The sequence below is a fragment of the Pantherophis guttatus genome, chromosome 6 (assembly GCF_059756535.1).
Source record: "Pantherophis guttatus breed Tessera chromosome 6, ASM5975653v1, whole genome shotgun sequence".
Taxonomy (NCBI): domain Eukaryota; kingdom Metazoa; phylum Chordata; class Lepidosauria; order Squamata; family Colubridae; genus Pantherophis; species Pantherophis guttatus.
In genome coordinates this window covers 18,240,967-18,266,365 of record NC_142068.1, presented here as the reverse complement: position 1 = coordinate 18,266,365, position 25,399 = coordinate 18,240,967, and the positions used below count along the sequence as shown (strand labels likewise).

The following is a 25,399-nucleotide window of genomic DNA, read 5'->3' as shown; positions in this document are numbered from 1 at the left end:
ATACAAAGGAAAGCAGTAGGGCAAAAAATAAAAAAACACAATAGGTTTAATTAAATGAGTTAGAAGAGAATGCATTAAACCCGCACATGATGATCAAAACAATTGCAATCAACTCTCTTACAACCTCTCCCTATATTAAGACTAAGGAAGCTATTAGCATATTTGCTCAGATATAAAAGATTAGGGGAAAAGAAACTCATTGAAAAAAATTCAAGTTTGTGTACTGTTGGTTTGTTTGTTCCTCTGGCTATACTCAGTGTTTCCTGCATCATACAATTATTTTTTTTGTAAAATGTCTTGGAATGTCTCTTAAAAACAAAAATAAACAGTCCTTTACAACCTGATAGGAGAAATTGAGAATTTCTTTTTAAAAAAATCCCTAATAATCCAATCTCAGCGGAGTTCTCTTTGAGACTTCTGCACTCAGCTTGCTTGACTATGTCAAGTCTCTAGAGATTGTGCAAGGAAGACAAAGAGTGAAGTTCCATCTTCCCTCTATCCATCAAGGCTAATACTATTCAGGTCAAATTGTGAATCTTTCTAGCCATTTTGTAAAACTTCATGAACAAAAACTATCTCAAGCATATTGAACTCTATGGGCAGATTGATATAGAAGTAGAACAATCAATTAATGGGAGAATTTTCAATCAATCAAATAGCTGGTTTTCATTGCTTAAACTACAATGTCTACTCTTTTGAAATACTGCAGAATTTATAAATGTAAAGTTACCCAAATTCCCCATTCCATAATAGAGATAATCTTTGGAAATTTTAAGACATTACAAAATCAGAAGTCTCAAAATATAAATAATATCCAATCCATTGTTACTTCATGAAGCTAACAATTCAAATTTAGCATATGCTTAGCATAGCAATGCTATGAAATTCAGCACATAACAATGCCACAAAACAGAAAGCCTATGCTAAGATCATTTCAAGTTGATTCCAACCTGATTAACTCAAACAGCTTATTAAAACAAAGATTATCCTAAAGTTATAATGTATTAGCATAGCATTGCTATGCAGGATTATTTGTTTTGCTTTAAAAGCACAGCTATTTAATTCATTAGTGTGAGAACGAGACTACTGAAGATTACTGATTTATTATCCCAGTGCAAAAATATTGTGAATCCTATCCACAAGGAATTCTCAACATTTTTAGTTAATCTGATGTTTTATGAGAGGAGATTGAGGTTTAAAAGTCAGTTGTTCAAGAAAAAGTCAGCAGTGGGGCATTTTATATACGTAATTTTTCTGAAGATCTGACAGTAGTGACACTTTTGAGCTGGCACTTGCTCTACTTCATTTTTTTAAAATGGGGACTTTTATTATTGTTTTTAAAAATGGGGATCTCCTCTATCTTGAAACTCATATCCCAAATATCACATTTTCAAAGGTGCATTTTAACTATATTTGGTTGCTTCACCAACCAACAGTGACCTAACCAAGTCATGACTATGTAACTAATGTTAACAATCCGCTTATCCAATTTTTTGTAACTTGAAGTAAACAAGAAACCCACTGCTGTATTTTAGAGAAAACTATTTTTGAAAGTCATATATTTTTTTCTTAGTTATGACAAACAAGTAAGATAATATTCGCGATTACAACATAATTAGGAGTTGCGAACACCTACTTCCACCAAAATTCTCAAATCTAAAAATTGGAGGAGCAAAACTTATGGATGGTGCCTTGAAATGTGTAGGAAAGGCGTGCTCAAATAATGGGCAGTAAGAGTAAACATCATCACCATCAAGCCAATATGAATAGTTTAAGGACTATAATCATAGATGAATGTTTGACACTCTTCTTTTTACTCTCCAGATGAATACAGTCTTCCTATTCCCACATCCCATTGTATTCCTTTTTTATACAATTAAAGAAAATAACAACTATAGCTTCTACTACCAACAAACGTAATTAATTTCTGGCCTAATCTAAGCAAATATTTTCATTGCTAACAAATCAATTAAATGCTTATGTAGTGGGGGGGGAGCGGGGAGAGAAGGGAATAGGAGGGGGAGGTTTTGGTGGGAAAAGAGACAAGACAGATGTGAGAAGAGGAAGGAGGGGTTTTTTTGCTGGGAGAAAAAGAAAGGCCTGAGAGGATAGAAGAGAGGCTTAAGAGGGAAATGAAGAAAGAGGCCTGGGGAAAGAGAGAAGGAGTGAAGGCAATAGGGAGGATAGGAGAAGCTTCTGTGGGGAGAGATGGGATAGGATAGAGGAGGCTTCTGTGGGGCAAGCCTGAGGGAGAAAGGGGGGGGGGGACAGGATAGGAGAGGCGTCTGTGGGGCAAGAACCCGGACTCCAGCAGCCCTTTTGGGGGAGTGCTACACTTAGGTCAACTCCCCCCCCAAACCCCAAACGAAAAGAAGTCCAATTAAGATTTGGGCAGCATGAATATTTTTCTAATATACCTTTCAAAGTCCAGTAATGAATGACTCATTCATTCTGACTGGATTGTTTCTAATTACCTGCAGCAATACATCGTATTACTTTTAAATTAGTCTGCTCACCATCATCCAACTAGAGAATTAAATAGTAAAAAAATTGGCTTATACACTCTCAACAGCAACCCGATTATAATTTGGATATCAAAGGTAGAGCTTCATAATTACTGCTCACAAATCATTCAAGCAAGAGAAAGGGACCCCCGACTGGGCGTAAATGTTTCATTTCTTAGATTTCTAGGCTTCCAATCACACATGAAAACAACAATTTTAATCCACAGTGTATTACAGATACACTGGTGTTCAATGTAGCATGTCTCAGAGTAGCTTTACATGGTTGGAAGAGTTGCGAATGGCTTTTCTATAATTTCAGAATGTAAGATGATGATACTTCTGGGAATGTACTTCTTAACCTGCATGAACAAAAACTATAATAAAGATACCAATCATCTTTGATGTAATAGCTGTTTAGTAAAGGTCCTGATGGGGACACGGTGGCTCAGTGGCTAAGATGCTGAGCTTGCTGATTGAAAGGTCGGCAGTTCAGCAGTTCGAATCCCTAGTGCCGTGTAATGGGGTGAGCTCCTGTTACTTGTCCCAATTTCTGCCAACCTAGCAGTTCAAAAGCAGGTAAAAAATGCAAGTAGAGAAATAGGGACCACCTTTGGTGGGAAGGTAACAGCGTTCTGTGTGCCTTTGGCGTTTGGTCATGCCGGCCACATGACCATGGAGATGTCTTTGGACAGCGCTGGCTCTTTGGCTTTGAAACGGAAATGAGCACCGCCCCCTAGAGTCGGGAACGACTAGCACATATGTGCGAGGGGAACCTTTACCTTTACCTTAAAGGTCCTGACATATTTTCCTAAATTGGCTTCAATCTAGGATTTATGAACATACCTTGTGGCCTTTGACCAGTTGTCTTCTCTTTCTTCTGTTTAGATATCCTAATTTGGAGGGACATATAGTTTGGAATGTTGAATTTATATTTACTGTCAAAGAAATAAAGAGTATGGCTAGCTGACAAGAGCTAAACAGCTTGAAATAGATCAATACTAGTCTCCCTTTATTTTTTTGTGGGTAAATATAAATTTAACACAAAAAATAGTTTGTCGCGAAAGTGACTGCCTGTGAAGGCTCCTGGATTGGGGCTGAAAGGCAAAAGCGGAAGCAGTATGCTCTGTCCCATATTTGGGTAGACCAGGTTGCCCTGATTAAAAAACACTTATAGTTTGGAAGGTGTGGAAAAAGGAATTGTGAGAATTAGATCCAGGCAAAGCCAAAACCCTATACTACAGAATTGGAACAACTGATGTGATGATGCAGTCTAGATAGAGTACATGACTAACGTAGATCTTTGTTTCCTGAGTGTTTAGGGAAGTCACATTTGGAGATTTTCTTTGGTTTTTTTACATGATGGTATGCCTGTTTTGCCTGTAAAACTGTAGGCTTTCTGACTCTAAATGGTAGGGAATAAATAGCATTTACTGATTTTTAAAAAAGTTGGAGGGTCTTTAAAGAAAACACATACCCAAAACACATGAGTAGCTAGCTACATGTCACTTCTGTCTCGGTTGGGGAATTCTCCTTTCAGCAACCATGAGATAAAATAGAATAGAATAACAGAATTGGAAGGGACCTTGGAGGTCTTCTAGTTCAACCCCCTGTTTAGGCAGGAAACCCTACACCACTTCAGACAAATGGTTATCCAACATCCTCTTAAAAGCTTCCAGTCTTGGAGCATTCATAACTTCTGGAGGCAAGTTGTTCCACTGATTAATTGTTCTGTCAGGAAATTTCTCCTTAGCAATAGCAATAGTATTTAGACTTATATACCGCTTCATAATGCTTTTACAGCCCTCTCTAAGCGGTTTACAGAGTCAGTATATTGCCCCCAACAATCTGGGTCCTCATTTTACCCACCTCGGAAGGATGGAAGGCTGAGTCAACTTTGAGCCGGTGAGATTTGAACTGCTGAACTGCAGCTAGCAGTCAGCAGAAGTAGCCTGCATTCTAACCACTGCGCCACTTCGGTTCTTAGTTCTAGATTGCATCTCTCCTTGATTAGTTTCCACCATTGCTTCTTGTCCTACCCTCAGGTGCTTTGGAGAATAGTTTGACTCCCTCTTCTTTGTGGCAGCCCCTGAGATATTGGAACACTGCTATCAAATAATGGACAATTTTGTTTGTTTTCACTTATACTTCTTTACATAATGAATATGTAAGTTTTAGTTTGTGTAACTAGTAAAAGCACATATTCAAGCAGGGAAGATAACTGAATGGCAGCTCTGATAAAGCTCATGAGCTCTAAATAGACCCCAGGACGCAGCCAGAATATCCCTGGTGACACTTCCCTTTATTCTCATGTGGCTTTGAAGCCTTTACCACATGATCTTAAAACGGTGAATTTGAAACCTAAAAATCTAGATCTGCATATAACTTTTACCTGTTACACAAATGCCCAAACAGGACGGGAGAAAGTACAATTTTCATATTTCATATTTCTGAGTAAATATCTTAAAAAGAACATTTTAATCAGAACTGATTTTTCTATTTTTTTTGGGGGGGGGAGGAGAATCTAGAAATATAGAGTTTATTTTGGTTCCTGCTATCATTATAACTCTAATATGCCTCAACCTTACCTGAGTGGGTTAAAGAGATTGAGATGGAAGATAAGTTAAATAAAAGTTTTACATGTCACACTTCCTTTTAGAGAGAGGGTTTCTGTAGTTATATTAAGATCTTTCCTCTGGAATTACAATTAGCAAGAACCCATTTTGTTAGATGTTGGCAGACAAGAAAGTAGAGTTTGACTTTAAGCATAACTTTATGCAAGGGCATGACATACCAAGAATAGACACTGCTGACCTTCTCTGTTGCTTTATTATAGGCTTGGGAGTAATTAGCACCAGGATAGGAAAATAAATTTATAAATTTAATAAATAAATAATAATGTCAGAAAAACCAGGTCAGTTAGAAATAAAACAAAACTTGTTAACTAAGTGTAGGTAGAGAAATAAAATGTCAAAAAAATCAGGAAGTAGGTTAGAAATAAATTAAAAATTATTGAGGGTAAAAAGAGAAAAACAAAATAACAAAGTAATTTCTTCTATACCCTGTTCCAATTTAGAAATACAAAATGTCAAAAAGCAAAATCAAACCGGTATGAAATGGCACAGTCAGCTTGTTACACGCCTTTGTGAAATCTCTAGCAAAAATAATGGTAATTTAGATTTGCCAGAGGGTAGGGGATATTTAATTAAATTTCTTCTTATCTGCTTCTTTCGGTCAGAAATCAAGGCACTGAGCTGGGTTTCTGTGCTTCATCCTGTGCTGAACCAAGCCAGAATTTCTTGAGAAATAACCCCAACATAAAAACAAGTGCAGATAATGACAACAAGATCAACAAACTATTAGAAACTAGACCGACAACTGTCTAGTCGAGGTAGTCCTCGACTTACAATAACTCATTTAGTGACCATTCAAAGTAACAACAGCACTGAAGAAAGTGATTTATGACTCTTTTTCACAGTTACGACCGTTGCAGCATCCCCGTGGTCAGGTGATCAAATTCGGACGCTTGGCAACTGACTCATATTTATGACCGTTGCAGTGTCCCGGGGTCATGTGATCCCCTTTTTGTGACCTTCTGACAAGCAAAGGGGAAGCCAGATTCACTTAACAACCTGTTACTAGCTTAACAGCTGCACTGATTCACTTAACCAATGTGGCAAGAAAAGTCGTAAAATGGGGCAAAAGTCACTTAACTAATTTCTCCCTTAGCAACATAACTTTTGGGATTGTAAATCAAGGACTTACCTGTACTATAGTACCTTACAAATACTTGAAGTATACTTTAAGTGTATTAGATACTTGTTTCTTCTCCCCCCCCCCAATTGTACAAAATTTGTGGGGAGATGATTCATCAAGTAAAAAAAAAAAAGCAGCAGCATATGTTGCTCATATATGACAGATGTCTATCACAAAAGATACATGGGACTCACAGCAGGTCGACTTGGCCGTGTCATCTCCTTGCTGTCTTCCTGCTTTACCTTGGCTGGTTCATGTGGGAGTATGGGTGATCCTTCAAGCTTGGCATTTCCTGGGCAAAGAAGAAATCCAGTGCAAAAAGGATTAAAGATCAAATCAGGGAGGGAGCGTGAGGCAGGGGGAGAAGGTCTGCTTCAGAAAATCCCATTCTCTTGGGTGCTGACTGTAATCTTTTCTGAGCCTAGATCTCAATGGGTACATGCTGCTCAGAGACAAAAATCCCATTTCTTTCCATTCTCACATCATTGACATTTTGGTATTGATCACATCTGTGTAATACAAGTTTCTCCAAAATGGGATGTTTGGCTTAGTTTAACCTGTACCTGAGCTGTACCACTTCAAATGAAAAGGTGAGGTCGCAAGACTGAATTTCCCACCAGGAATACATCTTCAAAGCCTTGTGCGTGAGGAACCAACCTTTGGAGGACTTTTCCTTTTGTTGGATTTATTAACTTAATACCAACTATGAGTTAGAAAGTAGTGCAATTTTGGAATCACCCCATCAGGGAATAAAGTTTGATGCTATGCTATGGCCTCAGACTAGTTTGGGCACCTCCAGATGTATGGACTTCAATTATTGTTGGAATTGGGTATGTCTAGTTTCATGAAAAGAAGACTGGGGTGACATGATAGCAGTGTTCCGATATCTCAGGGGCTGCCACAAAGAAGAGGGAATCAAGCTATTCTTCAAAGCAACTGAGAGTAGGACAAGAAGCAATGGGTGGAAACTAATCAAGGAGAGAAGCAACTTAGAACTAAGGAGAAATTTCCTGACAGTTAGAACAGTGGAACAACTTGCTTCCAGAAGTTGTAAATGTTCCAACACTGGAAGTTTTAAAGAAGAGATTGGATAATCATTTGTTTGAAATGATATAGGGTTTCCTGCCTAAGCAGGGAGTTGGACTAGAAGACCTCCAAGGTCCCTTCCAATTCTGATATTCTATTCTATTCTATTCCCAGCTTTGACCACTGTCTTAGTTCACTCATTTGGAAGACACCTAGGCTGAGTGGTGGTTTGGGGATTTATTTGGTTGAGGATTCTTTCATCTACCAAGGACTGCTTCAGTTTTCTGTTGTAGAAAGAGGAGATAGCAAATTGGGACCCATCCTTCCCCTTAGTGGCATCCATTTTCTTCAACATTCAAAACATAGAGCATCCTTCACCCAGGAACTGACACCTTTTTGTGACCCAAGCTAAATGTAATGAGATTTTAGAGATCTCATCACAACTTGCAAATTAAGCACAAATTTGTGATCCTGTGGAATGTTAACTAAATTTTGAGAGGCCAGTATGGTTTAGAGGTGGACAGAAGCCTGGCACCTGTAGACATTCACTGCAGATCGTATGTGCTAAACTGTAAGGTTGTTCACGTTTTTGTGGCTTAGCATGATATACAGTATCAACCCAATGGCTTAATACTATTAGCAAATCAAGGTGATACTGCGTGTCCAATGATCATGGCTAAAATTTTCTGGTTTAGTGTTTCATAGGAAGGCAGACAATCAAAACACAAACAGAATTAAGGACACAGGGAGAAATGAAAATTCTTCCTAGCATTACAGGTGGTCAGTTGATAAGCCAATGAGTAGAACATGTCAAGCAGCAAAAATGAAAGTAGAAGAGGACAAACTGTAGGCATGAGAATGGGCTGAAACCTCACCTCTGGCTCGGTTCCGTTCACTGGAGCCAGCTTGGGATCCAGGCTGTGAGCCGGCCTGCGAACTGGGCTGTGAACTGGGGGTGCTGGAGCTGGAAGAACTGCCACTGCTTGTCCTCTGTATCAGATTTTCTATTATGGGCTCTGTTCTCCGCAGGTCTGGGTTACTAGAAACAGGAAAGAAGAGAGGATGTTGTACCTATTTATTTGGATTCCACCTTTATTATCTGTTTATAAATAACTCAAGGTAGTAAACATACTTAATACGCCTTCCATTTTCCCAATAACAACCCTGTGAGGTGAGTTGGGCTGAGAGAGAGTGACTTATCCAGTTACCTAGCAAGCTTTCATATGCTTAAGGCAGGGCTAGAACTCACAATTTTCTGGTTTCTAGGTTGGTGCCTTAACAACTAGACCAAACTGGCTCTCATTTTATCTATTCATCTATTTCATGAATACTTTAGAAAGATTCTTGTGAATTAGTAAGCTGGGAGAGAACCCTTTGATGCTTCTCTTGGTCATCGCTGCAAATTTTCATTGAAGATATTTGGTATTGAAGATGGCATGTATCCCTAGATCTAACAGAATATCAACCAGGTTGCTCTAGTTTCTAATGCCATGAACATCTAAACCACAGCTCCCTCTTTCTTCAGAAGGGAGCAAACTGAGGTTGAAGACCATGGACATCATTTTTGGGAGACCCATAGATCCCCTTCCAAATATAATGCTTAAAAATTGCATCAGGAAATCCACAAAATTGGAAGGTTAATCATTAAGTAGAGTCAAAAAAGCCAATGGATAAAACTTAACTGTAAACTGCAGTGAAAAAAACAACCAATGTCATTCATATTTGATGGTCTTTCCCTTTCCCTAAACAAGTTTATGGTTACTGCACTGGGATGGAGTAGATTTCTTCTCCTGCAAGGAGAAAACTGTTCTTTGTGTTCTTTCAACGATTACTTGTTGACCCAAAGATCTTCACTAAGTAGAATAAGGCAAAACATTGCTACCAAACTGTAAAGTTGAGGCCCTGCAGGAATGTTCCCAAACTACTTCTTGTATGTGTAAAGTAGGAGAAGTGAATGAGTATTGTGCAAGTCTGAAAGCCTTACACAACATCTTCAAAGAGTGAGAAGCTATCATTTCCCATTATGTCAGAGAATCAGGCTTACAAATCATTACTGGCTTTGGGTACTATCAATTCTCCAATCAAACCTCTGGAAAAGTTGATAAGAGATCCTGGATGATATTAGATGAGCTGTATCATCTAATATCTGTATGTGTAATCACAAATTCATAGTAAACAAGGGACAACCTAATTACATAGATATGATCTTCGAGAAATCAATAGCCATCAAATAAATATTGTGTCTTATCTATGATCATCCATTTATTTAAATTCTTTGCAGCATACCGTTTTGATTTCCTTAACTTCTGCTAAAACAGTATCTTAAAAAACTGTCGTATAAGAGATATGTTAGGAGATGCAGTAGCACGGCCAAAATAAAGTCATTAAGAGTAATGGGATGGCAGCCATCAAATTAAGGAAACCAGTAAGTGACAAGTTTTTTAAAAAATCATTCTGAAAGCAGCTGCAAATATTCTGTGATGTATGTAGCTCTGTATTTCAGCTACCATAAATTATATATCAGCTAATATTGACTAATCTATTTACCTTGTTCTAGTTCTCTCCAAAAGGCAACAAATGAGTTGATCTTGAGATAACTGAAAGGACTCTAGGCAGTCTCAAATGTGAATGTTCATCTACTGTAGAACACACTGCCCAGGTGTGTTATTTCACACTGTCCCGCTCCAGGCTGGCTGTGAGGTATTAGAAGAAATGAAGTACCACACACCTAGAGGGATCTTCTTAGCTGAAGGATGCCAACTTTATCCTGTCCAATCTTTTCTTTGATCTCACTTTCATCTTTACAGTTAGTGAAAATTGCCTACATATAGCAACAACATTCTAGCATTGGACACTGAATTTGAAAACCAAGTGCCTAGCTCCAAGCAGCAATTCCACTGCAAATTAATGAAGAGACATTCCTAAGAACAAATACAGGTGTAAAAATCCAGCCTAAAGCATATGCAGAATAGAATGTCAGACTTCAACAAGAGGAATCTGGATTTAAATCCTGCTTGTTGGGGGTGACACACATATATGTGCCTATTGTACAGACATTCCACCTTTTCTTCTAGAGGTCATAAAGCACTGAAACTCAGTTTCCTTGATTTGTATCCAACCTTCTCCAGCTGCCCTTAAACTGTTCTTATATTTAAAGTGAGATTAGCAAACCCCATCCTGCTCTTTCTCTCAAGAGTTCAGATCCCAGCAAGATGAGAAAAGGGCAGCTGTGCCTAAAATAAAACAGGGTAGCTTTTATGCATGCCACCTTGAGTGGAAAACTATTTTGGTAAATAACATATAGATTATCTATTTTTAACTGGGTCATTCTAAGAATAACTTACTAGTTTTATTCTGTTTTCCAAACCTATATCCCAAATTCCATCCTGTTGGGAAAGGCAGTTATAGAAGGTGAAACATTTTCTTGCCTGAATACAATGCAAATATTTTCAGACTGGTTTCTGCTAGATTTGGAATTTTAGATGCAGAATAAGTGAGGTTTCCTAGGGAAAGTCCAAGATTTGCTGCCTTTCTGAACAAATAATTCAATCTTCCACTTAGACAGTGTTTGTTGTACATTGTGGTGCTCAAAAAAGAGTCTTGAGGTTATGGCTGCTTTGTATTTTGTTACTGCAATGGGATCTGCAGTGTGATGCAAAACATAAACTAATTGAAGAAAGAGCAAGAACTCCTAGATCCAAGACTTACATCCTTTTAGGCAAAGATTTCTGCTATTGTATGCCAGAAAGGACATTTGAAATATTGTGGAGATGAATGCTTGCCAAAGCCTTAAATAAATCTTAGCTATTTCCTATTTTACATCAATCCTCTAGCTCTTAATGCATTAGTTTAGTTAGATCAGATTAAATCCTGATTTATCAAGAGCTGAAATAAGTAAGATCTCTTGCCCAGCATAATATGAAATATAAAAATAACATCTAAATCTATCTATCTATCTATCTATCTATCTATCTATCTATCTATCTATCTATCTATTGTTTCCTAATATGATTTGATTGCTTATTTGTACCCTATGACTATCATTAAGTGTTGTACCTTATGATTCTTGATGAACGTATCTTTTCTTTTATGTACACTGAGAGCGTATGCACCAAGACAAATTCCTTGTGTATCCAATCACACTTGGCCAATAAAAAATTCTATTCTATTCTATTCTATTCTATTCTATTCTATTCTATTCTATTCTATTCTATTCTATTCTATTCTATTCTATTCTATCTGAAATATACATAATCTACTCTGAAAGGCAATGGCTCCCCAGAATTTCAGGCAATATCTGAAAAGGTGCCAGGCAAGATATGAACAATACCAGAGGAGATGCAAAAAAGGGAAAATTAAAAGACTGCAACAACTGGGGTTTTTGAACTCAAGGTGAACCGAAAGGAAGAGGGGTTAATTGATGCTACTATGGAGAGAAATAGGTTTTCCCCCATTTCACAATGTAGTTATCTGCTAAAATTACACACAGGAAGATGCGGGATTGGGGGGAAAAAACATCCTTAAAATGTTCCCCATTGTGAAATTTGCTTCCATCAGATACTGTGATGGACCACTAGCTTAGGCAGCTTTTAGTGGAAACCAGACAAAATCATGGCGAGGACTATCAGTAGTTACTTGTCTTGATAACCCAATGTCACTTCCTTGAACACAGGTAGTGAACAGGTAACTGGTATCTTATATTATCAGATGCTAAGAAGCAACAGTGGGAAAAGGGCTATCACAATTTTATGAAGGCTTATGAGCTTCCCAAATACACCTGGTTACCTGTTTATGACACAACACTGTGCTTGATTGGATCTTGCTCGAACCAGCAAGGCTCTTTCCATGTATGTGTCCATTATGTTCATGCTCCTTTGAGCATTTTTTTAAAACTAAAGATGGCAGGGACAGGACTTCCTTGCAAAATATGTGCTCTCCCATTGAACACCACAATCCAACACTATCTGAATAGGGTAGGTGGTTCCTTAACTTGTTACGTTCTTCTTATCTACATCTCAAGAGGCTCGGGGAAAGGAAATAAGACATTCTTCCTCCATAGAACATTCAGCTGTGGTCTCTCTTCTAAACCTAGCGCTTTAGATGTATGGACACTAAGTTTTATCTTGGTTGGCGTTACCTTGCTCTTATGGGCTGTGATCCGAGTCGAGGTCCTAGAGCATTCCCATTCCCAGGTGAGTTCTTCCGAGCTAATGCAGGTGAAATGGAAGTAGTTCGTTGAGGTACCTGTAAGAAAACCCAAAGCGTGCTGGCTACTGAAGTTCTGCTGCCAGAAGTAGAATGAGATAACTTGCTGCGGCCAACTCGCTGTGGCCAACTTACCACTGCCAACTCGCCAGAGCCAACTCGCCATGGGACAATTGCCACAGGACAATTGAACAATTCGATTTAATTATTTAAAAGAAATAAAAATTATTTTAATTTTTGTCATGCACAATTCATTTTGTTCTTTATTTTGCAACCTTTCTTTAGTGATTCTATTCTACCATTTCTTTGATATTAGCGTAACTCTTGTCCCGCAACGAGTCACCCACAGCAAGATGGCCATGGTAAATTGTCCTGTGGCGAATTGGCTGTGGCAAGTTGGCCATGTCAAATCGTCATAGACCCTCCCAGGCTGTACCAATATATTACAGGTAATGACTACCAGGTTAGGCAAATTTGCCAGTGAAATGTCCTCTAATTTCTTCTGGAAAGATAGAACTATTTTTTTTTCAGTGAAGCAATTATAAGCTGCACTTGGTGTTTTCACAGCACCTTGTTAGGAGAGAATGTATCATATCTGAAATGCATTCATTTTAATTCCATAGGGTAACTTACTTGTTTCAATCAAGGCTTAATGATCTTTAAGTTGCCGCACCAATATGTCATTTGCAGAAAGTCATATATGGGAACTAAAAGTTCCAAGATTTTTGGAGAACTGTCGTACTGTGTCCCACAGAAACAGGGAGAACATTGATTTTTCATCAGAAGCAAGGAATTTTCTTTGAGAACTTGAGGTGGTTTACATAGGGGGACTTTCTTTTCTTTTATCCCTACAGCAAGAACTCATTGGAGTGAATTGGGTTGAGAGTCCACAAGCCTGTAGTTATCCAGTGAACTTCTATGATTGAGTGGGAACTAGAATCTGGATCTTCTGACTCCAGGTCCAAGATATATTATATTACAATGACACTAATGATGATAGCATTTTGTTATTATAATGAGGCATTGACTGCAGAGTAGAAGTTCAGCAACACTATTGATTTTTACATCAGTCTGGGGATTAAGAGCCACTGGAACATTCTAACAGTCGCTAACTCAAAACCAAGACGTACAAAAATTCAATGGAGCATTAGCATGATAGGCCACACAAATATGGTAATAATAAGCAATGCAGAGATGAGAATATCAAGATGTTATTGCACTATATATTTATTTGCACTTGCATTATTTTAAGCCAGAAAATTGGTTCATCTAGATCAGTATTGTCTATCCCTAGTGTGGGGAAGTCAGCCTTCCAAATATTATGGGATCTTTGGTCTCAAAAGTACAGCCAGCACAGTCATGGGTGATGGGAACTGTAGTTCACCATCAGAGTTGGATGAAAGGGTGGTGTTTTTTTTTTTTTTGCTGCCACTCAGTTTTACTCACATTTTTCTTTCCATATCTACTAGAGATGCCCAGGACTGAACTTGGGATCTTCTATATAAAAAGTATGTCTGAAATACAGCCCTTTCCCAAAGCAAGCCATAAAGTAGCTTGTTTAGCAATGGCCTTGTTCAAAGAGAAAAAGATATTATGAATATACAAATACTTGATGATTATTTACGCAAATGTTTATGGAAGGTAGATTTGATTGTTATATACACAGTCAGATTTTTAATTATGCACAGATGTTTCTGTGATGGTTTGTGATCTCAAACAACAAATTATTTCTGAACTGGTCTGAATAGAAATGAAGATAACACCGTTCCACAGTTATGGCTATCTAAAATGTGATAAAACGGAACAGAGTTCTGTGTAGTGAATGTTGTATAATAGACACGTACTCTAACTGTAACTTCTGTGGATTTTGCTGCTGAACTGATGAACGTGTTGTTATTATTAGTGGTGACAGTAATAATGGAATGATAATATTTTTATAATCCTTCTAATTACAGAAAACCTTGAGGCAATTTTCCATAACCATATAATTATGGTAGAAAAAAAGTAAAATAAAATGGAGTAAGAACACAGGAAAAAAAATATCCTTTAAATGGAATGTTAGGCAGAGTTACTGATAAGGATGTCGATGTAAAAAGGTGTGTCTGTGATTTTTTTTAAGAGAATGAGAAACATGTCATTGTTGGGGCTGGTGTAACACAGAAAGTTAGGGTAAGCCATGGCACTGGTGCCACAAAAGACAAAATCTTCTGTGCCACCATCAGATCGACTATAGGGTATTTTCTTGTGTTTCCAACATGTGGATATTTTTTTAGTGCTTCCATTAAGGGGCATTTTCTAAATGCTTCCAACGTGTTCAATGCAATCACTTTGCAGATGAAATGGAGCATTTCACGAACGACGTCATACAGAAGATTTCAAAATGAAATCTGTTGCACACTCTTCACAGACAAAAGCTTTATAAATAACCTGGTCCTGAAGGTGCTTTTTCAAAAAGGCAAATGGACTTTATTTTTCCTTGAATACATTTCGCTTTCCTTGAAGACTAAAGCAGCTTCTTGGATGAGAAGCAAAACGTCTTCAAGGAAAAATAAAGTCCAGTTGCCTTTTGAAAAAGCACCTTTGGGATAACCATGACCTGGATGACTGAGAATCTCCTTGGACAACCTGGTTCTAACTGCATGTAATTTTTTTCAAAAAGAAAAGAGTACTTTACAACTATTTGCCTCTCTGCTTCAAGTGAATAATTTATTTTCAATGTTAATTTCAGGGGATTAAACTTTGGTTGATGTCACAGCTCAAGCAATTTAACACATTACCCATAGGTTATGATTTTAAAATGCAGCTAACCGAGAGCTCCATCTCTTAAGCCGGTTGGAGATCTCTCTGTGGTCATCTTATCGGTCAATTACTTAATCACAAAGACAATCCCGAATTCAAGACAACTTCCTCCCTTTAAGATTGGACATAAAAACAGTCTCGTCTTGTTTTCTTCACCATTGTTCCTGGGGAATCTAAGGTGACCTTCTTATTTTGAAAAGAAATTATCTGGGGGAAAATCCCTAATCTTTCTCAGTAAATACTGTATAAATTATTCATGACACCGGTGCAATTTTTTTCTTGGGGGGAAGTATGTATGTATGTATGTATGTATGTATGTATGTATTTCTCTTTAGCCAGGTTTTTCCTACGTAAACCAAGATTTTTATGCAGCCCTAGTTCAGTGAAATCACAATCCACTAGTTTCTAGGCTTTTTTCAGGCAGCCAGCAAGCACCCTGCTGCCCATTGGGAGACTAAGGAGACCCTGCTCCCAATGGGCAGCAGGGTGCTTGCTGGCTGCCTGAAAAAAGCCTAGAAACTAGTGGATTGTGATTTCACTGAACTAGGGCTGCATAAAAATCTTGGTTTATGTAGGAAGAACCTGGCTAAAGAGAAATACACACACACACACACACACACACATACACACACACTGGACATCTCTGCATTTAATCTATCAGCTATTTGTTTTTCCTTTCTTTTCATATTTGTGCAATCTAAGATTCAGTGTGAAAGAGAGACTGTTTTTATAAGAGCCTTAAAGAAAACAAAGCAGTATCTGCATTCGTAGTTTGGAACAGAGCCTTAGATTGCAACCTAATAGTCACTTCCTTAGGAGAAAGTCCAATGTATTTCAGTGGGGCTTAATTCTAAGTAGGTGCCTATGGAACTGCATTAATTAAAGAGCTACTGCTGCCATCAAATCGTGAAGGCATTAAGATTCTGGTAGTGTTTGTACAATATTCTAACTAATATTGATTATATCTGGAGGCATGATGTCAGCCTGGAAAGCTTACAGGTTTGATCCAGTATGGCAAGTTTTATGCTTACTGCAGATTTCTTTTCTAAGTGCAAAGCTGGGAGTGAGAGGGAAGGGAAGCCAAAAGACAGACATGCCACATTCTCTGCAACATTATTTTAACAGCCTTTTATATTATATGTCAGCTAGCACAGCGTATTGATCTCATGCATATTTTTTTAAAACAGCTTGATGCTGTAACCTGGAACTCCGTAGCCAAAATGATGCTGGGGAATGCTGTAAGGATTTGTGATCATATTCCTGCCTCAGAATCCATGCAGCAATCATTGCTTTCAATGTCTGCTTCTTACCTTGGCTGGTACTGTGTTTTCCCAAAAATAAGACCGGGTCTTATATTAATTTTTGCTCCAAAAATGCATTAGCGCTTATTTTCTGGTTAGGTCTTATTTCTGGGGAAATACGATACTAAATGCATCCATCTGGCTGACAATCTTAACTGGGGCTTATTTAACTGGGGCTTATATTACAAGCATCCTGAAAAAACATGCTAGGATTTATTTTCCGGTTGGGTCTTATTTTCGGGAAAACAGGGTATATTCCATAAGAGAATCCACACACCCACACCCAGTGTACCTCATCTCTAGGATCATTTGATTAAAGATAGGACAGAAAAATCAGCCAAACGTCCTTATTTTCTATATAGGTGAGAAAACAACTTGTACAGGTAGACCTTGGCTTACGACAGTTCATTTAGTGACCGTTCAAAGTTACATGGGCACTGTGACAGGGGCTGCCACAAAGAAGAGGGTTCTACCCTCATCTGAGGGCAGGACAAGAAGCAATGGGTGGAACCTAATCAAGGAGAGAAGCAATTTAGGACTAAGGAGGAATTTCCTGACAGTTAGAACAATTAATCAGTGGAACAACTTGCCTGCAGAAGTTGTGAATGCTCCAACACTGGAAGTTTTTAAGAAGATATTGGATAACCATTTGTCTAAAGTGGTGTAGGATTTCCTGCTTAAGCAGGGGGTTGGACTAGAAGGCCTCCAAGGTCCCTTCCAATGCTGTTATTCTATTCTAAAAGTGACTTATGACTGTTTTTCACACTTACGACTGTTGTAGCATCCCCATGGTCACATGATCAAAATTCAGATGTTTGTCAACGGGTTCATATATATGACGATTTCAATATCCCGGGATCATGTAATCCTCTTTTGTGACCTTCTGACCAGCAAAGTCAATGGGAAAACCAGATTCACTTAACAACTGTGTTATTAACGTAACAACTGCAGTGATTCTCTTAACAATTGTGGCAACACAAGTCGTAAAATGGGGTATAATTCGCTTAACAAATGTCTCACTTAGCGACAGAAATTTTGGGCCCAGTTGTGGTTGTAAGTCAAAGACTTCTTGTACTAGAACACATTTGACGATGGGCTCTCTCCCTACAGCTGGTAAATCTGCCTAGCTTTGATTATTTGTATAAAATGTTATATGCCCTTAGTTCTTATGGGAATGAGGGCCTGTCCAGAATAATTTTGGGTTCAGATTAGGGAAGTTATAGGGACAGAAACTTTTGTGTTAGCTTCCTTGCCTATTTTCAGAAAGACATGGCTACCATTAGAGGAGGTCAGGTGGTGCCTGCAGATTGAAAACTTCATTGCTTCGGCCATTAGAGTTTAAAAACTGGATTAATACACATCTCTAAATGGTAGTCAATAGCTACCAATGGATTTCTTTAACTATGCAGTGAACTCGTGCCAAGAAGCTATGGAAAATCAAGGAATTTTTATTTGGTTTTATCCAGATCATTATGTTTGCCTCAATAACCTGAGGTCATAAGGTTGCACATCACACTAAAATATCTAGAGTCCACTCTGCTGCAATTAGACTAAAGGAGATAATTATTCAATGCAATATAAAGTAGGGATATTATATATTGATTCTAATTATAATTACACTGAAACTGAAAACCAATTAAGTTTTCATATGGTCCCACTAACTACTTTTTGGAAAGTGGCTCTAATATAGTATTTAAACAACCGAGGGTGCTTCTATGCCTCGGAAAATTGGCGTTGTATTTGCTTGATGAATTTGCTCTTTGGTAGAAACTCTGGGGGCAACCTATTCCGTCTCATTTGCCTCTTCATGTTTTAAACTGGATTTACTGTGCTTTTGTTTTCATAGTATTTGTTTTACTGCAAATAATGAAGAGTCTTTGGATTTTGTCAGTATATAAATGGAATGAATGAATGAATGAATGAATGAATGAATGAATGAATGATGAATGAATGAATGAGGTAATGAGTTGTTGGAGACTATGTTTACCAGATTTGGATTGAAAAAAAGCAAAAGCAAAACCAGGCAACCACTTCAGAGTAGTAATTGTATAGTTTATGTATGGTATCTCCTTGCTGCCATCTAGCAGGCATCTGGATGTTGGCAACTGAAACTGGCTAGTTCTATTAGAAGCCAAACCTGGTACCCTTTTGTGGTCTATCACAGAGTTACAGTTACTGCCCTCAAAGGAATTTGAAGCATGTCCTGATGTATTAATGTATTTGGCCATTCAAATGCAGGAGTCATCAGGGCCATACTGGGAAAGTATCCCTGGCGCCACCTGAAAGATTTGCAGCACCGCCACAGAAGTCTAAGCTATTTCCTATTCCGAATTTTGCAACTTAGCATGATTCCTTTTTTTAAATTTATTTTTTTTTACCTTTGGTGGAATGTCTTCTTCCTGTCGTAACCAAGAACTTCGATCAAACTTTTCAACACGAGGGGGGAGAGGAGGCTTTTCGGAAGTGGGGTCCGAGTTCTGCCTTGGCATCTCAGTGCGGTGAGAGGTCACCGTTAGAGCTTCCTGAAACCCAGCCATTCCCTTTGTGGGTTGTTCATGCAGTGACTGAGAGGCAGGCAAGGAAGGTCCCTGGGATTTCACACTGACCAGATGTGGAATCTATGCACCAAGTTAAAACAAAATCATAAGTATAAATTGGAAAAAAAAAGTTATTAAAAAGAGTATAACGAAGCATGTTTTTTTTTAAAAAATATTTGTTTCCACAATTTTTATTTTAGTTTTGTTTTGTTTTTTAAAAATAAATTTGATTTAAAAAAAATAAAATTCAGATTTTTCAATAATAAGTGGATGAAGGTCAGGAAATGCCAAAGATGAGATTCCTTATTTGGCCTGAATTCTGTTCCTCTAAGAACATCCGTTAAAGCATAGGTTTTTTAGTTATATGATAATGTGTTAGTTATGAAATGATCTAAGAAAGTTACATATGAAATGTTTGTTTCATTTGGCATGGTCTATGATATCCCAAAGCAAAAGAACTTGATTTTCCATAGATTATTGTTGTTATTTCCACCAATTAGTTTGGTATGTCAGATCCATGGTGTTCAGCAGCTTCTTTATTTTAAAAGAACATTTCAAAAAGCGGAGTGGCTGTTTTCAGGTGTTTCAGGTGAGTTGTCAAAAAGTGTAATGCTTTCTGCATGTACACTACTATAAAATTATAACGATTAGGAATCATGTACAGAAATGCATCTGCAAGGCTGGTGGCTCCTCATTTTGGTTGCACTGAGTTGCCAAAATAGAAACAGGAAAAAGTAACTTTGCAATTGCTACAAGAGAAAATAAAATAAAAACCGTGAGTCTAAATATCATTTGGACAGACACAGTTCATGTTGATACCAAGTCTTAGTCTGTCTGATCCATGGTATGCTCACCATACAGCTGGGTCTATAGCCATAAATCCTTACCAACAATAATCAATAGTTCACACAAGAAGGAAACTTAAAAGCACCTCATAATTTAGTCTGCTGTATGCAGTTGCTTATTTATAACTCCTCTAAGATATTAAATTTTATGTATTATTTTAGGGGCAAAGTGTGGTGGAATCTCCAGGTAGACTAGAGGGAGGCGTTAAGCGGGGACCGAGTTTAGAATCCTTGCACTGCAGAAAGCGGCACAGGCCTGACTTCCCCGAGAATCCATGAAGCCTTATCTCACCATTCACAAGAGAATGTATTCAATCTGGCAAGATTTTTGTAACAATGGGACTAACAATAAAGCTTTTGTTTGAAACTATTTACAAGTGGTTCTGGTTACTTGCGCCTGACACAAAGGGGGCTTGGACACGATGTATTTCCCTTAGTTTTAACACAAACACTCAACTTCCATGCTGTAAATGACATATGCCAGCTAAAAAGGATGCGGAAAAAAAGCAATTACATAAACAAACAAACAAAAACCTTGGCCAATATTTTGTTTTATTTTAATTGGAAGAATGGGTCACAAGCGAGCTGGAAGAATTGCCATCCTGGACCAAAGCAGCATTTTATATGTTGTCTTCTAATTTCTCTTTCATGGAAACCACTGGTTTATCACCCTGTAAGGAAGCTGACTAATGTAGAAGCACGTGGGGTTTTTTTGCACAATTGAAGGAGAAAAAGGGATGATCTGGAGTGGAACTGATGATGAGGTTATGAATGGAACCATGGAAATGCAAAGACAAATACGGTACTATTAATTTCACTCATATTACCAAGAATCGAAGGAGGCAGCAAATCCAAATTTGCTCCAGAGCAGATTCTCTGGATATCCACCAAATATGCTGATATCTTACAGTATATGCTTCCATTATGTCACATTCACAATTTATTTAAATATGTATTACGCAAATATGTTCACATATATAATTCTGTGGAGGTTTGGAGCATGTGACAAACACATGCACAGCTTGGGCATCCCAGAATAGCTTCACAGGAACTAGGCTTTTTAAATAATAATGAAATCTATGTTATTTGAATGAGATATTCTGATTTTTTTCATGCATGCCCGGCTTTTCCCAAAAGATAAAAAGATAAGACACAATTCCACATTACTGGAAACACTATTTAAATATTCCTCTTTATAAGAATTCCTGGAACATGTTTCCTTATGACTTGACTTTTGACCTCTCTCCCAAAGAGCAAGGTTAAGAGCAGATTGATAAATTTTTCATTCCCCCCCCCTTTACGGTTAGCTCAATGTGTGTGACTGTCTAAATCACAACTGATCTATGGTCAAGATTTGACCCACATTGCCTCCCTATCTTGTTCTCTTTCCAGCCCATTATGACTTCCCCACTGTTATTTCCAGTCACCCAACCATCCAAAAATTTTCATTGCCACTGCTTTTTCTTCTGAAGGCCAATGGAGACAAGTCCAGATGAAATCTGCTGTCTCAAAAGCAGATTCATGGATTAAATTTTCTTCCAGAAAAGTAAGGAATACGTGCTACTTCATTGGGACTTGCACTTCTTATTCATCGGCCTCCTCAAATAGCATTTTCATGAACATCTCTTAGGACTGAATGACCTCAAACAACGGAGAGACATCTACTGTACTTCAATAACAGGATAAGTAAAAGTTCCTAATTTTATTTTCATTATAATTCCCAATCCAGAGGACAATATTGTGGTTGTGACAGCTAGGCTACATTTTTTAAAAATTTTCCTCTCAGATAAGGGGATGAGGAGAAAACAGACCATAGGCAGTGGAACTGAATTAGTCTATGACAAGCTACATGCAGAATCTGACTGTGTTGTTCTGAAATGTTAATGCTTGTAACAGGGTAATTGTTTAGAGGTGACATTACCTTTGATGAGAATAATCTGTCACATTCTTGTCTGAGCTGTATCTGAGAAGCAAAGAACAGGAGGCTTTACTAAGACACAATACCTGTGGATCCACTGATCGCAACATGGGTGGTGTCCGAGCAGGCTGCACCCCGCTAATACTAAAGGATTCTGATCGAGGCGGAAGGTTTGGGTCAGAAATTCTGTTGGCCACCTTGTGAGGCATGGCTGGGGAGCTTTGCCGGTTAAGTCTGGAACGTTCTTCAACCTGAAGCAAGAAGAGAAAAAGGAGCTGTGAATTCAAGTTGTCTGAAGGCCTTTATCCGTAATACCTCTAAAACCTGTAGAGCCATTTTCTCAGCCTGTATTTCCAATCAGCCATTCCAAAGACAAAAATAACCCAGCTAACTATGAACTGGGGCTACTTTAGAGGACTTTCATATTAATAAATAGCACAATAAAATTAGTTACAGTTGCTCAGTTTATGAATTTTGTTCAAGTCAAGTTCCACCTCCTGTCATATAAATAAATATTCATTCAGCTGAATTTAAATGGTTTCCTAGTCATCAGCAAGAAGGCTAAAGTGCAGACCGAACAGATTGCAACTCAGTAAATAGCAGTCAACCGAAAGTGACAAAAAGCAATAAGTGAATGCATATCAAAATAGATTGCAGTACAAATTTCCAACACCTTTTTAACCTATTTTTCCCCCTTGCCTTGGCAGAAATTAATCCAAATATATAAGTATCCTCATATGAAAGTCCTTTTTTAAAAAGGTAACATAATCAACTATTTTATTTTTATGCATTTGGCTCCAAATGTACTTTGAAGGTATATTTAGCAGGCTATATTTTAGATGTTGACTTTTTAAAATGGCTATACAGGTTTTGTATATTTTCCTACATGCCTTGATATAGCAGCTCTCCAGAACCAAGCAGACAGATGGCATTTACCGCTCTCCAGAAGATTATAAATCAAAAGCAAGAAAATTCATTTTTATGCCAGATTATACCAACTGTGATCATAGATTCCTGCCATTCATAAATTTCATCTTTGGGAAATTTCCTGCTCTGAATCCAGCAGCAGAAAGAAGAAAAGAAAACCTGCATGAAAGAGCAATAGGCAAGGAGAGATGCAAAATGCAGAGCAGACTTGTCTGTCTCCTCTCCTTGGTGGTTTTGGTGATCCCGAGGAGGACTTTTAAACAGAGGTGGGACTGCATATGTAGCATCATGAAACCAAGAAGCAACTTACTGGATACACATACAACAAACAGCTTTTGGTTTCAAAAAAAGCAAGTACAGCAATAAGAAGGCAAGGCTAGAATATAATATTCACCCCAAGAAAAAATAGATTGCCAAACTTTACATCAAGGCAGATTAAAACATGGCCCATGTACCAAGATAAAAGAACAGTAAAGATTGCTGGAGGTTCAAAGCATTTTTCCTCAAAAGAGCCTACTTTACCGAATTTCTGCATGATCTGTTGTTCCAGTCATGCCTCCTTACCAATGAGACTGTAATGATCATCCATTGTTCTGGTATAATACATGGACCACAGGTAGTTGCTGAAACCTGAATTACAACACTGGTCCATCTACTTCCGAATTATCTAAACCAGGGGTCTCCAACCTTTGGAGTTCAACTCTCAGAGCTCTGGGAGTTGAAGTCCACAAGTCACCAAGATTGGAGACCCCTGATCTAAACTGACTGGTTTTGATAGGAATCTTTCCTAACCCTAGCTAGAAAATCTTGGAACTATGTACGCCCCGAATCTATGAAGAGATGCATCCAAATGGCTGAACTCAAAGGTGGCATATCCTGAATAGAGAATTACACAGAAATGCCAAAGGGAGCCTTTATATATTTTAAAGTAGTGTAAAGTTTAAGTACAAAGCTTCAGTAGTAAAGCTTTGAGAAGCCCTAGTTTAGAGGCTCTCGAATTCTTGGATTACCACTTGAGTTCCAAAGAGGCGTTTGATCTCTTTTTGAGGCCATGAGCATCAAAACAAACATTAAAATGCTTTCAGTAAGAAATGGCAATGATGCACTCTTATTAACGTATGTAATAATTAACAGACCTAGAATTCAGTGGGATATCTTGATTAAAAGAATTATGCCAACAATAAAATTCTTTCAGACAAAATATAATACCAGATTTGAATCAACTGTGAATGATAATCAGCAATTTTTTTAATTTGTTGGATACCTGCATTTAAAAAATTTGTTCTAACACACCCTCACCATCACCAATGGATTGCTTACCAACCTTCGGTGGTGCTCTTAGCCTGACAATGCTATAAAAAAGGTTCACAAGGTAAAACAAGGTCTAGATAGATAGGACAATGTTGTTTGGTTATCCTTAGGATGCCAAATGCAAAATGGTGCAATTGTGAGCTGTTTTGCAACTGCCTAGTTGCCTTTGTTACGCTCAGAAAAGTGGTGAAAGAACCCTTCTTTGGGAAAAAAAAATGAGCCAAGAGGGAATTATTCTTCTTTCCCCTTTGTGTGAAATAGCAATAGCAATAGCACTTAGATTTATATACTGCTTCACAGTGCTTTACAGCCCTCTCTAAGTGGTTTACACGGTTAGCATATTTGCCCCAAACAATCTGGATCCTCATTTTACCCACCTCAGAAGGATGGAAGGCTGAGTCAACTTTGAGCCTGGTGAGATTCAAACTGCCAAATTGCAGTCAGCAGAAGTACCCTGCAGTACTGCACTCTAACCACTGCGCCACCACAGCTCTTGGTGGCACCAAACCTTGAAGAATAGCTTTAAAAAGGGTGGGAATTGGAGAGGACAAAGCAAGAACATATTGCTTGTAATGTCCTATATTCAATGCCCTGGCCACTCTTTCTCTCTCTGTCTCTGGAATGGAATAAACCCAATTCCATCCCATTGCAAAAGTATGAATAACAACCTCCACACCTCCATCCTTCCCTTCCACCACCCAACCTTCTAATCCTGAACAGACAGTCCTAATGAAAGGAAATAAATTACTTAATTTTGCAAATAATAAAATATTTGCATTATCTGTATATGGTTGACATGGCTTTAAGGCTGCAATATCTAAGCCAGAAACTAGCTCCAAATGTTGTTTGATCCTATGACAATTATGTTTGCTTGTTTGTTTTTAACTTCAGTTCTTGTTTGCCATCCTCCAAATGACCATGAAGCAGTTGACTAAACTGCCAAAATAGTCAAAGCCCATAGAGTATTTTCTCCAGTCCCTGAGGAAATAAAGCAGTGCATTCTGGGATGCTATCCAATCATTAAATATCGGGGCGAACCAGCCTTGGCAGCAAATTAAGGCAGAATATTCAGATTAAAACTACCCATAAACTAGGATGTCGTCACCAAACCTTCAAGCACTTTGTCATTAAACAGTCTTGATGTGGTACAACGCTTTGCATAATTAAATCAGCTTTCAAGTGGGCAATATTTATGATAAAGGAAGCTAGGCCGATCTGGAAGGTGTTTTCCTCCTATATGGCTTAATATAGGCAACTCTGGTAAGAGAGAATC

General features: G+C 38.1%; 1 protein-coding gene across 11 annotated transcripts in view; it reads right to left on the bottom strand.

Moving 5' to 3' along the window:
* TNIK (TRAF2 and NCK interacting kinase) overlaps positions 1-25,399 on the bottom strand; it is a 338,950-nt gene that overhangs the window by 40,065 nt on the left and 273,486 nt on the right. For 6 of the 11 annotated variants that reach the window (XM_034438985.3, XM_034438988.3, XM_034438987.3 and 3 more), the window contains 5 exons: positions 21,975-22,139; positions 18,967-19,206; positions 12,421-12,527; positions 8,159-8,322; positions 6,452-6,549 (listed from right to left, as the gene is read on the bottom strand). In XM_034438985.3, the coding sequence (XP_034294876.1) occupies positions 6,452-6,549; positions 8,159-8,322; positions 12,421-12,527; positions 18,967-19,206; positions 21,975-22,139 (774 nt within the window). The remainder of the gene's footprint in view (positions 1-6,451; positions 6,550-8,158; positions 8,323-12,420; positions 12,528-18,966; positions 19,207-21,974; positions 22,140-25,399) is intronic. The other 5 variants (XM_034438989.3, XM_087872521.1, XM_087872519.1 and 2 more) reach the window with 1 other exon arrangement.